Raw genomic sequence first — 16,451 nt, 5'->3', positions numbered from 1 at the left:
TAATGCAAAATTGAATATACCAATATAATATAGCTAGTTTTATAATGCATTAACATTCAGCCCACAGCCCTCAATCAAGTGAGATTTTTGGACTTTCATATTAAAATGTTTGGGTAGGGAGTAAAATATTAAATTTGGGTCTGTTTCTCACACAAAGCATGACTGTTTTATGACTGCAGAGCAATTGGTATATAGTGGAGGAGTCATAAGCATTACTGTATAATACTTTCTGTGTTGTGCTTTTGTCTTTTTGGAGCTTGACAGACTTTCAATATTCTCTGTGTTTTCTTCTCTTCTCTAGCTTGCTACTAAATAGTCTAAAAAACCTGCTGGCGTTGCAAATTTTTGTTCCTCCTTGTAATTTGCTTTGGATAAAAGTGCAGCTAAATGCACAATGTTCCATTAAAGAAAGAGTCATATCGTTAGGAACAACAACATGAGGGTGAGTAAAGATTAACTGAACCGTCCATGAGGCCGATATCAAAACGGCTGATGAAGTGAGAAGAAGTAGGAGTGAACATTACACATCTTGAAGCAACACAATCATACAAGATCTCATTCAAAAAAAACTATACACAAATGGTTCTCCATCAGATCCATAAATAAATGTAAGAGAAATGTTTTGAACTTGTGTCCTGCACATGTGTCAGTCAGGGTCTTTGACCTGCAGTGTCACAGAAAGTGTCCATCACTCCTTTTTCCCAAAGAACTTCCTGAAGACGGATTTGTTGGGGGGTCGTGGGAGGCTCATGTAGCTCCTCATGGGCAGATCGGTGTTTGATGAGGCTGTCGCTGTGCTTTTACAGACTGATGGCATCTCACCATCTCTGATGAAGAGAGTCACTGAGTAGCTGGAGCTTGCTGTCCTGGCCTCTGCCTGAAGGAGGCGCTACAGGCTTGATCCTCTGATATGTGGCTGTAGAGATGAGTAATAAGAAATGTTTTTTAAGGAATAATTATGCAATTTTCCTTCCATTATTTAATTTCAATAGTAGGCATCTGTTGCCAAAAAAAGAAGAAAATAATTTTTTTTTTCATCTGATTACATTTTAATTAAATTGTTATTTTTCATGTCTTAATTTGATTACCACAGTTTTGGACAATAATTTGTATTAAACCATACAGTTAAAAATTAATTAAACCATTAAAACTGAATCTAGAAAAATTTTGGCCGAAAACAGAGAGTTTAAGAAAAATAGAATGTATTTTATAGTATATGCTTTTTGATTACTAACATTTAAATTAACCATTAAAACGGAATCCAGAAAAATTTAAATGGAAAAAATTGAATTTGGGGGAAGAAATAAAACATTCCATATGGCTGAATTTCTTTTTGTTTTTACTTTTAATAAATTGTTTCTTAATGTCATGATTTTTGACTCAAACTGAATTCAACCAGCTAAACAGCACCGAAATGTTAAAAATCTTAGGGCCCTATATTAGTTTAAGTGCAGCTGAATTCAGTCCTAATCGTATGTGGCTCATATGTACCTGAGGTAAAGGAGTGTGAGCGTCTCTTTTCGCTGGTCCAGCCCTGAACAGTGGACATAGAGGATGGTTTCTGTCTCAGAGACTCGCCATGAGAGTCGAACTCATCCTCTACAGAGAGAGAAAAAACACAACACAGAAAATGAATCATTCAACCTCTGCAGTACAAGGGCAGACAGTGTAAGTGAGTAACAAAGTACTCGAGGTGAGAAATAATGTGACCAAGGTGGAGATGACAAAATCCAGAGTGCTTCTCCAGAAATAGAAAGCCGCTGACAGCAAACAGATGTGACCATGCCTCATAATGTCTGGTGAAGCGCTGATCAGCACCAGAGTCCTCTACTGCCCTCTTTTGAATGTCTAAAACATTTATCTGGCATATTATTTATTTATTACTTGAATGAGCTGCTGAGAAAGCTAAATTTGTATCAAGTATATGCTTTTTAAATCCCCTATAATAGCATACTTAAGATATATATATATAATTTTTTTTCTTTCCTGGACAAGGCAAAATACTGATTAAGACAATTATTATCATTATAATTTTTTTTTTTTGTAGTGCTATTTAAAGTAATGCAACTACGATCAAGCAACTATCTAACAACATATTTATACAATTTATACACATTTATTATAAATTAAATACTGAGAGCTATGAGGGTTTATAAAATATGACTAAGCCTTGAGTAATTTATATAAATGAGACATAATAATAATGGACAGAAGCATTAAAATATTGCAAAATGCACGGCATTGTATATATATATATATATATATATATATATATATATATATATATATATATATATATATATATATTTTACATTCATAAATACAAATAAATTATAAAATTAAATTATGCTTACTAAAGCTACATTTATTGGATCAAATGAATTAAAGATTATTTTTTAAAGATTAAAATTACTGTTTTGTATTGAGATATATTTAAAATTGCAATTTGTTGTTATTTTTTTCTTAGTTCACTGAACTGTATTAGTCTCACAGTTTCTTACCACAATGACCCGCATCTGAAAACGAGGGGTGCAACAGATCCTGATGCCTTTGATGGATCTGCAGAGCCTCGCTGGTGTGAACTATAATCTCTTTGGTTCGGCCTGAGGTGGGCTGACTCTGTGCTAAAACAGTGGTGGTGACATAATTTCTCATGAAGCAGTGACATTTATCTCCACACTGACAGCCAGTGATAGCAGGAGAATGTCTAGGGAGCGTCGCTGAAGCTGAAGACCCATGACATGTTGATCTGTTCACTACAGAATCAATAGACGCTGTAGAAATCAGAGGATTGCATGTGAATATGAGTGGTCATATAATGCAGCATTGAAAACTTGTTAATGACAGACAGGCAGACAGTTAATGGTATATTACCAGTGTGTGCTTGGATTCTGAGGATCCATTTCTTCATCATGAATCGGGACGGTGCACTGAGGAGATACTCCGATCCATCCCGCAATCTGAGAGAAAAGTGAAGTCCTTCAACTGAATATGTGCAGGTAAAAATGACTTAAATAACTACTTCCATCTCTAACTAAGACAAACATGAGACGCCATTTAGTTGTTCCGTCATTTACCTCAAGGAGAAGCAGTTGGGTTTTTTGGTGTACTCTGGCGATGGTTCACACACCGCTCCAATTAGATTCAGAGGAAGGCTGGTCACACAGCTCTATGGGGTACAAATATAGAGTAATTTGGCTAAACTAATACCTTTAGATACTTTCCAGCTGCCATTAAATGTAATTCAATAACAATTTAATCATGGTTCAACCTTGCAATGTAACTAATGATGTCTTTTTGCAATAAAGGAACACAAAGTTTTCTGCTTGGTTGCAAAGCCAGAACATGAAGTCTTCCAAGCTTACCATGAGTGTATCCTTCCTGTCTTGATAGAAACATATTGTTTGTTTGTATAGCACAGCATGATAGGAGTTCCACGCCCTGCATGGTGCCTGAAATAGGGAATTTATTTTATTGGTTACATAAAGACCAACCGAAATGCAACCATCATTTGACGTCTACCAAAGTAGCCTGCAGGTAAAACATGAGTCATGAGACACACAATGCGTATTTCTTGCGGTTGGGGTCAAGGAAATATCTCTAATTGTGATATTTACCTTCTTTCCACCCAGCTGTAGTTTGTGTTTCCTCTCCAGTGTACCTTCCATAGATGGCAGTTCAAGTTCTTGTCTTCCACTCTGAAAAACAACGGTCAAAGATTAGAATTAACAACATTGATATGATGAGATACAATAATTATTTACTCAATATTCTAAAGAACTCTTAAGCATATACTCTCTATTCTTGTATATTGTCTGCAATTATACTTTAGGTACCTGGATATCATTATCATTGCTCCCATTCAATCCCTTATGAACAGACAGGAGGCTCAAGGATTGGTCCTGCGGAGAGAGAACACAGATCAATGCACTAATCAGAACCTCAGTAGTGGGCAAAAATATATTAGATATGTTGGCCACAACTTAATTTGATGGCAAAGATTTCCGGAAGTTCCCACTTCAGCCATGAGCGTTCATCTCATTAATATCATTCTGACGTGTTCAAGGGATGTCCAATCCTGGTCCTAAAGGGCCAAAGTCTTGCAGAGATTAGCTCAAACTATACCCAACACACCTCTCCAGACGTTTCTAGTACACCTAGTAATAACCTCGATTAGATAGATAGGTGTGTTCAATTGGGATTAGCGCTAAACTCTGCAGGACAGCGGCCCTCCAGAAGTAGGACTGAAACCAGGGGACTTAAACCACAAAGTCACTGTGCTGCAGAGTTTAACTTTGACTTGCCTAAACACACCTGATCTGCCTGGAAGTTTCTAGCAATCGTGAAGACCTTGAGGTCCCTGGATCAGGTGTGTTTGATTGAAGCTAAACTCTACAGGACATTGGCCGTCTAAGAGCAGGACTAAAGCCACTTAGTCCTCGAAGACCACCATCCTGCAGAGTTCAGATTCAACTTCCCTTAACACACCTGCCTGGAAGTTTCTAGTATGCCTAAAAGACCTTGATTTGCTAGTTCAGGGTATGTATAACTGGGGTCCGAGCTAAACTCTACAGGACAGTGGGCCTCCAGGAGTAAGGGTGGACACCCCTGACTAAAACAGTCCTAAACAACATCTAACAAGGCTTGACTGCCAACTTATAGACCTCACCTTCAGAAAACCTGTTTCCTTCTCCTCCTCCCCTTCCTCCTCCTCCTCCTCTCTATAATGGTAGATATACTTTTGCTGGTCCTGTATTTCAGGTAGTTTCAAGATATCTGAAGCCGTTTCATTAACAGTCACTTGTTTGTAAACCTGTTCCTGTTGAGTGAACGCAGCCCAAGACCTTCTGTCCCCTTTATCCAGAATTTGCCTTTCTTCCCTTGGGTTCTGCTGCTTCCCAGAACCGACCATAGTCTGGACATATGGTGGCAGTCTGATCTCCGCCACAAGAAGGTTGGGTGCAGAGGCCGTGACCAACTTCCTGAAGAGCACTGCTTGTTCTTTGGGTGAGGGTTCCCGGTGCTGGTCTAGAGAAGAGGTTGCCTGGTAGCCATTATACATGATGTCAGAGTTCAGACTCTCTCGGTAGCTGTTGGTGTGGTTCCAGATGTCCTCCAGCTCCTCCTCTTCCTGCTCAAACTGTTGATGGTCAGGATGAACTGGATCATCAATGTCGAAAGATAAGGTAATGCTATTGTCCTTGGAGAACTCAAAGTTATTGTTGGACACTCCTGCATCCAGGGATGGTACCTTCCCAATGGTCCTCTTGGGCACTGGACAATCTGAGGAGTCTATGTATGGACCCTCGGCACATAACTTGAAGCTCCCAGAGCTGGAATGACCAGAGTCCACTGAGTCCTCTCTTCCATTGGCTCTGAAGTTCAACACTACATGAGATGCATGGCTGGGACTTAATTGCTGAGTGCTGGAGTTCTTCGCTGGCCTATGGAACATGTGTCCATGAAGATTGTTAACCAAGGTATGGACGCTAGGACATACATGAATCTCTCCCGTAATTGAGCTGTGGTTGGCTATACCTTGGATGGCATCTTCTGGAACACTTACATAGTGGCTCTCCTTGTTCTCAAGTTGAGTCCCATTTGCGTTCCAACTAACCACCTCTTCTTTGGGCACTAAACTGATCCCAGATAGATGTTTCTGTTGAATATTGGTCAGATCACTGACTGATGAGGGTTGATTCTCCTCAAATGAGATGTCCTCAACAAATGGAGAAGGTGGAGGAGGAAATTTATCTTCAGTAAAAGAAACCGTGTCAATGCTGATCCTTTTGGTGTCTTTACAATCAATTTTAAGGGTTACTTCACCTTGAGAAATTTGTTTGGGCTCTTCCTTTTGCACTGGACGTGAGCGGACTGTTTTAAAGGTGCTCAGAGCTGTTGGACGATCAATCTGAGTGTTCAGGTGATGAGAGTCTATCTTCTTTTGCTCAGGAGGGCCAATTGCGATGACATCTTGAATGCTAGGGATAAGGCTCATATCTTTGGGCAGGTCAAAGCTTAACACAGAGCCCAAGGACAGAAATCTGCAGTGGTTCTTCACATGTCCTTGGGTGGCAACCTCTAAGGTGCTGTGAACTGGAGATCCAACATCTCCAGAACATTCTGCCTCTATGTCTTTCACTAAAGGGTTTTTTATGTAGTCCAAGAGTTGAGTTCCATCGCTTTTTGGTTTTCTTGCATTTTTCCGCTTCTTTCTTTCCTTCAGGGGCCAAGTATGTGTATCGTATGTCACCGGTTCACGTACAGGCCCAGAGGAAAAACTATTTGCTCATTGGTTGCTTTTTCTAAGCTCAGGAGACATAGTTGTGATTCTCCTATGTTTCTTGATTAAGTGTCAGCTGTTTATCAGATGTTTCTCCTAAAATTCCTTAGGAGAAACAAATATAGACGCAAATGAGAGATGTCTAAGAGAGTTAAAACTGAGATTGTGATGAGAGAAGCTTGAATTATCTCTTTATTGTCTAAATTAGGTGTCAGCTTTGTCTTCCCATGTTTCTCCTAAAATCGATTAGGAGAAATAAGAGTAGACACAACTGAGACATGAGAAATATCTGAGACTTAATTGAGATTCTTATTTAGCTCTTGTTGTAGTATCAGCAGGGTCTCAGATGTTTCTCCTAAAATCCATTAGGAGAAATAAGAATAGACACAACTGAGACATGAGAAATATCTGAGACTTAATTGAGATTCTTATTTAGCTCTTGTTGTAGTATCAGCAGTGTCTCAGATGTTTCTCCTAAAATCGATTAGGAGAAATAAGAGTAGACACAACTGAGACATGAGAAATATCTGAGACTTAATTGAGATTCTTATTTAGCTCTTGTTGTAGTATCAGCAGTGTCTCAGATGTTTCTCCTAAAATCCATTAGGAGAAATAAGAGTAGACACAACTGAGACATGAGAAATATCTGAGACTTAATTGAGATTCTTATTTAGCTCTTGTTGTAGTATCAGCAGTGTCTCAGATGTTTCTCCTAAAATCGATTAGGAGAAATAAGAGTAGACACAACTGAGACATGAGAAATATCTGAGACTTAATTGAGATTCTTATTTAGCTCTTGTTGTAGTATCAGCAGTGTCTCAGATGTTTCTCCTAAAATCGATTAGGAGAAATAAGAGTAGACACAACTGAGACATGAGAAATATCTGAGACTTAATTGAGATTCTTATTTAGCTCTTGTTGTAGTATCAGCAGTGTCTCAGATTTTTCTCCTAAAACTCTCTTTATTGTCTTGCTGTAATCTCTTTCAACACTAATTAGAGAAAGTGTTTTCACTCAGAGATTGCTCTTACTAAGCTCAGCATTTATGATTGTGATTCTCATCAGTGTCCACTTTAGGTTTCAGATTTGACTTCACGTTTTCCTCATAAAATTGCCCAGGGAACATACAAATAGACATAAATGAGACTAAAGTAAATTTGGAGAAGACATCCATGAGACTGTATTAAAATGAAGATGGGAGAGCTCTTAAGTGTCTTGCAGAAAGTTTTATTGCTCAGACGTTAGGCTGCTTTTACTGTGCTCAGTATGAGGTTAACATTTTCTTTGCTCATGTAGGTTTCAAGTTTCATTTTACATGCTTAATACAATGGCAAGAAAATACAATATGGAAATCTTTTACAAGGCACTTCAAATAAAAATAAATAAATAAATAAATAAATAAATAAATAGTGTTAGATACTGCACATGAGTTATGTTTATACTTTGCAATCTCTGTAAAGACATATTTTAATCTTAGAGAAACAAGTTTTCTACAATATCAAACTAAAATATATAGTTTCTTTTTTACACTTTATAAGCAGCATTAAAAAAAAATAAATAAATAACAAATTCTAGACTGCAGCACAGCTACATATAGATACTTAAATACAGAAACAGCAAAATAAAATACCAGTAAATGACACAACATCATTGATGTAACACTACAATTACATAAACATTTAAGTTGATCTCATGCGACACTTGTTTATAAGGGCTTTCTTCAGCTTTGACTTTTCAACTGGTTTCCATCCATGACATTTGCTGCAGCTCATGACATAAGCTACAATTGGGGAAAAAGGGAAAATGTTACATGAACTGGTCAAGGGAAATACTGTAACTATACTTTTAATCCCATTGTGCCTATAACATAACCAAACATTAGATTAAATGTATGGAACATGAAGTTGACATTTGATAAAAAGGATTTAGGAACTTACTTAGTATTCCATTTACTTTACTTTTATCCAAAATTGTCTTGCCCTCTGGGACTTTGCCATGCTTTCCAAATGCTACAGAGTTTGAACATTCTTCATGAGTGAAGGACTGATCAAACAGTAGATGGAAAAGACGAAGACAGTCCTTCTTTGACTTTGAAAATTTGTTGTCTGACCATCTTGCAAGAACTCGAGCTCCTGGAATGAGTCCTTCAAAGCTAGTAATTGGCGACTCCTTTTCTGTAAGTATGTCGCAGGTCTTACAAATTATTGCAGTATATCCATCTTCAAATGTTAGAAAAACATAAAGTCCTGTAATTGTAAGAATAAATCCAAAGTCAATAAATAGTCACTAGGAATACAACATTGAAGCTTTTTGATTCATAATAAACCCCAATACATATGCACATTACAGTTAACATCCAACCACCACAAATTTCCCAAACACTGTAAGCAAGCATAGCTTAATTGGCAGTGTCAGCAATTCAAAAAGTCATGGGTTCAAGGCAAGCCTAAGGGACACACAAAGGCTTATTGACGTACAGACTTAATTTAAATGAAGCCTTTAATACAAATGACTGTCAAAACTATTAAACTTATTTACCTTCTTGTTCTTCATTTTGTAGGGCAGTGACTGGCTCACTGACTTTTCTTTTTTTGATTGGGTTACGGATTCTTTTAGGTATCTCCATCACACTGATCTCTGTTCTGTGGATAAGACCAAATTCTCAGTACCATAAACTATGCCTAATAAAAAGATCTTTGTGGGCTACTTACCTTCTCTTTCTGCTTCCCTCACTGTTTAGTGTCATTACACTTGGTGGTAAAATGCCAGTTTTTACAATGGGCAATATAAATGTTGTGTTTATGGTTATTTGTATCTATGGTTTGAACCATCTCCTACTTGTTTAAGTGCACCATGACATTCATGGCAATCATTGCTCACAGGTAAACTGCACACCTGATGTAATCAGTGCAACACCTATACTGCCAAGTGAGGCAAAATACTTTAGCTAACAATGTCAGATGTGTTTGGCTAATTTATAAAAGAAGCAGTGCAAATAAACTTGCCACAGTATTGTTTGATTTAATTTAAGCAAGTTATTTGGTTGAGTAGTACAGTATATACTCTTGAGTCACAAGAGAAAGGATGGCGCAAATAACAATTAATCAGTCTCGTTGGAGAAGGAAAATTAAGGACCAATCAAAAATGAAAAGATATAGAAGAAAAATCATCAAAGTGAGAATTTATTGTTTTTGTTTGTTTGTTTGTTTGTTTTTGAAAGTTTGCACACTTTGGTGTTTGTTCTTGTTCTTGCAGGAAAAAAACACTGCAACCTTAGGAGACATGTCAATCCACAGAGCAGATGATTGCTCTGCAGAAGTGCTTGGAGTGGACAATGGCATTTCTCAGACAGAGGGATCTTCTATGATGTACGGACCTGAACTTTGTAATGTTAATGAAGAGTTTTATACAAAACAAGACTACACTCCGTACACTACTGATTGTGATGTGGAACATTTTGATCCTATTCACTATGGTATTGATGCTGATTGGAATGATGGCACTTTATTTGACAATGACCTTAATGATGATGCAGAAATTCAATTTAAGGAAAATCCTGGTGATTGTTCACTTTACAAAAATGCTCCTGTATCTACTGCAGAAAGCGTTCTCATTATACTAGCTTTTGCTAATAGACACAAAATTACAGGGAAAGCCCTGAGTGACTTGGTCAAATTGATCTCCCTGCATTGTCCAGTAGAACATCAAACAGAGTGCCTGGGAAATCTAAAAAAAATCAAACAAATCTTTGATAATGCAGGTCCCTCATTTATTGTGCACAAATATTGCAACGGTTGTTACATGTCAGTAGAGAGCGATAACGGCCAGTGTCAGGTCTGTGAAGCAGAGGTATCAACTTCATATTTCATTGAAGTTCCAATTGAATCTCAAATTAAGGCATTGTTCGCAAAAAAAGGTTTTGAGGAAAAGTTAAAATTTAGATTCATTAGACAAAAAAAGGGCCAGTGCAATGTAGAGGATATATATGATGGACAAGTATATCAGAAGTTTTTGGCAGGTGGTGGGTTACTTAGTGATTCCCACAATATTTCCTTACTCTGGAACACAGATGGCATTCCTGTTTTCAAGTCCTCTAAATTCTCAGTGTGGCCTTTTTATTGTATCATAAATGAACTAAATTTTGTTGAGCGTACAAACAGAGAAAACATGATTCTTGCAGGTCTTTGGTTTGGTGAGTCAAAACCATCTATGCTGACTTTCCTTAAACCGCTGTGTGACACTCTTAATAATATACAAAGAGATGGAGTCCTTGTTAAATTTTATGAATCAGATAGTCCCTTTATTTGCAGAGTATTAACCATTGCAGGTACTTGTGATTTACCCGCAAAAGCTTTAGTGTTAAATACTATTCAGTACAATGGACATTTTGGATGTTTAAAATGTGAACAGCCTGGCAAGACAATTAAAACAGGAGAAAGGGGACATGTGCATACTTTCCCCTTTCAAACTGAAGATCCAAAGGGTCCTGCACGTACTCATACGAGATTTGTGGAAGATGCCAAGTTGTCATTTGATTCAGAAACCATAGTGCGTGGAGTTAAGGGTCCCACATACCTCAGCACAGTAAATAGCTTTGATTTGATCTTAGGCACAGGTGTTGATTACATGCATTCTGTGCTTCTTGGTGTAATGCGACTTTTGATGCATTTGTGGTTTTCCACAGAATTCTCACGCTGTTCTTTTAGCATGGTCAGATCAATTAGTGAAGTAGACAAACGCATGAGTGAAATTCAACCACCATTTAAAACACGTTTCCCTCGCTCTGTTTCTGTCCACAGAATGTACTATAAAGCTTCAGAGTACCGGTGTATGTTGTTGTTCTTTGGGCCAGTAGTTTTTCGAGGTATTCTTGCAAACCTATACTACAATCACTTTCTGCTGCTAAGTGAAGCAATGTTCATTCTTCTTTTGGATTCCATAACCTTTGCACAAATAGATCACGCTGAGAAACTTCTGTGGAAGTTTTGTTCTCAGATGAATGAGCTTTATGGTGACAGATACCTGACAGCCAATGTTCACTTATTAGTTCATTTAGCAGACAGTGTTAGAGCTCTTGGACCTTTGTGGACCCATTCTTGCTTTCACTTTGAGGACAAAAATGGACATTTGCTTCGTCTCATTCATGGAACTCAAAATATTCCTCTACAAATGGTAAATGCAGTGAAACTTATTCAGTGTCTCCCAAATATTGCTCAAACCACCAAAATTGGTAATACCACTGCTGATTTCATTAGAAAGATGACAAATGACACAAGTCATTTTTGTTTTTCAAACACAGGTGCCTTTAGAGTGAAAGAAATGGGTGTTCCCTTCAATCTTTTGCTGGATTGCGCAGACATGTCTACATTAGAAATGTTTTTAGGACATAGCTTACATAGTAATGTTGTGAAGGCATTTAGCAGAGTTCAGATAGGCCGAACTGTCTATTCATCAAAGCAGTATGTCAGAGCCAAAAGAAGAAACAATTGCACTGTGACATTTCATGATGGAAATGAAGTATGTTATGGTCAAATTGACTTCTTTTTCTTTTATAAAGATGGAGACAATTTTTCAAATGAGAGACATCTTGCTTTTGTGAATGAATTGTCATGCACAGGACTAGATCTCCAGCAGGACATTGTAACAGGAGCAACTTGTTTTCACATTGTAAGCTTACTTGAGAATCCTATAAAAAGAAAAGTTCTAGTTCTTGAAAATATTTTAAGCAAACTAATGTTTGTAAATTTGTCTTCAATGCCAGGCATTGCATATGCATCACATTTCCCAAACACATTGGAAAGGGATTGATTGATTGAATGAATGCATAACCACAACAAGAATTTGTTGTAATTGTAGATGAATAATGGTATGGTATATAATTGTATAAAATTTCTTTATGGTTGCTACATAACATTTTTCTTTGTTTAATATATCTGTAGTAAAATCAATGGGTTTTATTATCATGTATGTATGTCATTTGATTGTGAGTTTAAAATAAAATTGAAAAATGAACTCTCTAGCTAAGAATAATAGCCACCTTTACGGAAAGAAAATATATTTCCTATTATATGAAGGATAAATATATTTAAATTAAATAATTGTAAATTAAAAATACAGAATAATATAGAGGACCAGGCCTGGATTTTACGTTGTGTTTTGTTTATCTTTTATTATGTGTGCGCGTGGCAGTCCTCCATGAGGGGTTTACCGCATTACTTTCAGTTTGTTTATTTATTTGGATTAAAGTCTTTAAATCTTCGCCGGTTCCTGCCTTCTTCTTCCCAACTCTACGAACTGTTGCATACATGTTTTATATTTTCGAACATATATAGTTTAAAATAGCACACCTGCTTATACTAAAGCACTTAGGGAATCACTGTAAGAAGTGCCCAGCCATTATTTTTTAAACATATCATATCTTACAAGTGTTTGTCCAATCGTTATTCTATATACAGGCTCTACTGTTCAGCACCACAGTAACTCCATGAATATACACACACCACAAACCCTTCTAAAATTCAAAGTAATACAACAATAAATACTAGCAGATCTCCCCCTATATTCATATTCATGCAAATCATGCAAGGAACCAGAAATCTGCTTTGACTCATTCCATGAATAAGTATATATATACGTATGTGTATAAATTAATTCACATTTATGTGGAAACCTCTATATGCAATTTAACCAATAAAAGATCAAATCTGAGATTTATTTTAGTCTTTGATTCTAAATATATTTATATGTTCAATACATACTATATTGTCAATGCATATATTGATGTATTAGTGAAAATATTAGCACCGGTTATAATATTTGGAAATGTATTATGTAATATGTCACATTATATATTGTCAATATATTCCCCATATATTATTGTTTCGTAAGGGCTGAGCACGGTGGCAAGATGTTACCAAGATCTCTTATGAAGCTTTAGAGGAGATAAATGTGAGAGTGTGAGTGTCTCTATCTAAGGAGAATAATCTGAGCACAGTGAGTGATGTAGCTGAGATCTCTTATGAAGATTTAGAGGAGATAAATGTGAGAGTGTGAGTGTCTCTATCTAAGGAGAATAATCTGAGCACAGTGAGTGATGTAGCCGAGATCTCTTATGAAGATTTAGAGGAGATAAATATGAGAGTGTGAGTGTCTCTGGTTAAGGAGAATAATCTGAGCACAGTGAGTGATGTAGCCGAGATCTCTTATGAAGATTTAGAGGAGATAAATGTGAGAGTGTGAGTGTCTCTATCTAAGGAGAATAATCTGAGCACAGTGAGTGATGCAACTGAGATCTCTTATGAAGATTTAGAGGAGATAAATGTGAGAGTGGTAAGTGTCTCTGGTTAAGGAGAATAATCTGAGCACAGTGAGTGATGCAGCTGAGATCTCTTATGAAGATTTAGAGGAGATAAATTTGAGAGTGTGAGTGGTCTCTGGTTAAGGAGAATAATCTGAGCACAGTGAGTGATGCAGCCTGAGATCTCTTATGAAGATTTAGAGGAGATAAATGTGAGAGTGTGAGTGTCTCTATCTAAGGAGAATAATCTGAGCACAGTGAGTGATGCAACTGAGATCTCTTATGAAGATTTAGAGAGATAAATGTGAGAGTGTAAGTGTCTCCTGGTTAAGGAGAATAATCTGAGCACAGTGAGTGATGCAGGCTGAGATCTCTTATGAAGATTTAGAGGAGATAAATGTGAGAGTGTGAGTGTCTCTATCTAAGGAGAATAATCTGAGCACAGTGAGTGATGCAGCTGAGATCTCTTATGAAGATTTAGAGGAGATAAATGTGAGAGTGTGAGTGTCTCTGGTTAAGGAGAATAATCTGAGCACAGTGAGTGATGTTGCTGAGATCTCTTATGAAGATTTAGAGGAGATAAATGTGAGAGTGTGAGTGTCTCTATCTAAGGAGAATAATCTGAGCACAGTGAGTGATGCAACTGAGATCTCTTATGAAGATTTAGAGGAGATAAATGTGAGAGTGTAAGTGTCTCTGGTTAAGGAGAATAATCTGAGCACAGTGAGTGATGCAGCCGAGATCTCTTATGAAGATTTAGAGGAGATAAATGTGAGAGTGTGAGTGTCTCTATCTAAGGAGAATAATCTGAGCACAGTGAGTGATGCAACTGAGATCTCTTATGAAGATTTTAGAGGAGATAAAATGTGAGAGTGTAAAGTGTCTCTGGTTAAGGAGAATAATCTGAGCACAGTGAGTGATGCAGCTGAGATCTCTATGAAGATTTAGAGGAGATAAATTTGAGAGTGTGAGTGTCTCTGGTTAAGGAGAATAATCTGAGCACAGTGAGTGATGCAGCTGAGATCTCTTATGAAGATTTAGAGGAGATAAATGTGAGAGTGTGGAGTGTCTCTGGTTAAGGAGAATAATCTGAGCACAGTGAGTGATGTAGCCGAGATCTCTTATGAAGATTTAGAGGAGATAAATGTGAGAGTGTGAGTGTCTCTATCTAAGGAGAATAATCTGAGCCACAGTGAGTGATGCAACTGAGATCTCTTATGAAGATTTAGAGGAGATAAATGTGAGAGTGTAAGTGTCTCTGGTTAAGGAGAATAATCTGAGCACAGTGAGTGATGCAGCTGAGATCTCTTATGAAGATTTAGAGGAGATAAATATGAGAGTGTGAGTGTCTCTGGTAAGGAGAATAATTCTGAGCACAGTGAGTGATGCAGCTGAGATCTCCTTATGAAGATTTAGAGGAGATAAATGTGAGAGTGTGAGTGTCCTCTGGTTAAGGAGAATAATCTGAGCACAGTGAGTGATGCAGCTGAGATCTCTTATGAAGATTTAGAGGAGATAAATGTGAGAGTGTGAGTGTCTCTATCTAAGGAGAATAATCTGAGCACAGTGAGTGATTGCAGCTGAGATCTCTTATGAAGATTTAGAGGAGAATAAATGTGAGAGTGTGAGTGTCTCTATCTAAGGAGAATAATCTGAGCACAGTGAGTGATGTAGCCGAGATCTCTTATGAAGCTTAGAGGAGATAAATGTGAGAGTGTGAGTGTCTCTATCTAAGGAGAATAATCTGAGCACAGTGAGTGATGCAGCTGAGATCTCTTATGAAGCTTTAGAGGAGATAAATGTGAGAGTGTGAGTGTCTCTGGTTAAGGAGAATAATTTCGAGCACAGTGAAGTGATGTTGCTGAGATCTCTTATGAAGATTTAGAGGAGATAAATGTGAGAATGTGACTGTCTCTATCTAAGGAGAATAATCTGAGCACAGTGAGTGATGTTGCCGAGATCTCTTATGAAGCTTTAGAGGAGACAAACATGAAAGAATGTCATTTTTTGTTTCAGGAGAAACATGTGAGAAGCAGGAGACTTAGCCTTATGTCTCAGTTTGATGTTCACTTGATCTCATTTCCTGTCTAGGAGAAAGATGTGAGTTGAGAAGGAGATCTCATGTTTGATTTTCCTTTCCTCTGGGGGTGGCAAATCAGCCTCCTCTGACGGATCCTCTCCCATGATCTTCTGAATGGTGTGTCTACGGTCATCTTTCTTCTTCCCTGGCCTTCTTGCTCTCCTCTTCAGGCTGCTAAATATTGAGATGTTGCCATTCTTTGGCAGGAGGTTGTTGGCCTGCTGAAGTGTGTCTTTGATGGAGGACGAGGAGTATGGGGAGGTGCAAGGGGAGGAGAGATTATACAGGGTCCTCGGAGAGGAGGAGGAAGGGCCTTGGAGCTTTGTCTTGGTGAAGCACCATACTTTCATACACTGCCGTGTTGTTTTCCGTAACATGCAAGTAAGTACTTACCTAAAACACAAAGAAAACTTTTTTTAGAGCGTTATCACTTTTCTTCTTCCATGCATTAAGTGGATAGCATGCATAAGTAACACACTTCAACACAAAGTTCATCCTTCAGAGATACATCATGCTAATTGTATGATGTGCAGTGCTCCTAAAAAGCATTTGGTCGTTAAGGTTGCACATAAAAATGAATGAAAGCCATTGCCTTGACAAACAAAATATCAAATGAAGTGGCATCTGCAAACAACTGTTGCGGTCATTTTTAATGCATGCACAGTCATTTTTTTTTTTCTCAAATAAACAATGGTGTAGTTCATCACATTAACTAATCAACATTTCACAACCACAAGGTGTCTACATTTTGGACTTTGTAAGTCTGCTTGTGTTATTTTTTTTGTTATAAT

At 37.5% G+C, this 16,451-nt stretch overlaps 1 protein-coding gene across 1 annotated transcript; it reads right to left on the bottom strand.

Annotated features, from left to right (window-relative positions):
- Nucleotides 1-479: 479 nt before the first annotated feature.
- LOC113098815 (uncharacterized) lies at nt 480-16,010 on the bottom strand. The gene is made up of 10 exons (XM_026263904.1): nt 15,729-16,010; nt 4,670-6,268; nt 3,837-3,902; nt 3,618-3,698; nt 3,366-3,452; nt 3,078-3,169; nt 2,875-2,960; nt 2,502-2,774; nt 1,492-1,599; nt 480-916 (listed from the first exon to the last, which is right to left on the bottom strand). Exons 1-10 carry the CDS (start codon nt 16,008-16,010, stop codon nt 819-821), a joined length of 2,772 nt encoding a protein of 923 aa, XP_026119689.1. The 3' UTR covers nt 480-818.
- Nucleotides 16,011-16,451: the final 441 nt, after the last annotated feature.

The sequence above is a fragment of the Carassius auratus genome, unplaced genomic scaffold, assembly GCF_003368295.1.
Source record: "Carassius auratus strain Wakin unplaced genomic scaffold, ASM336829v1 scaf_tig00216696, whole genome shotgun sequence".
Lineage (NCBI taxonomy): Eukaryota > Metazoa > Chordata > Actinopteri > Cypriniformes > Cyprinidae > Carassius > Carassius auratus.
Note: the sequence above shows the minus strand (reverse complement) of the source record. Positions and strands in the feature narration are given on the sequence as shown.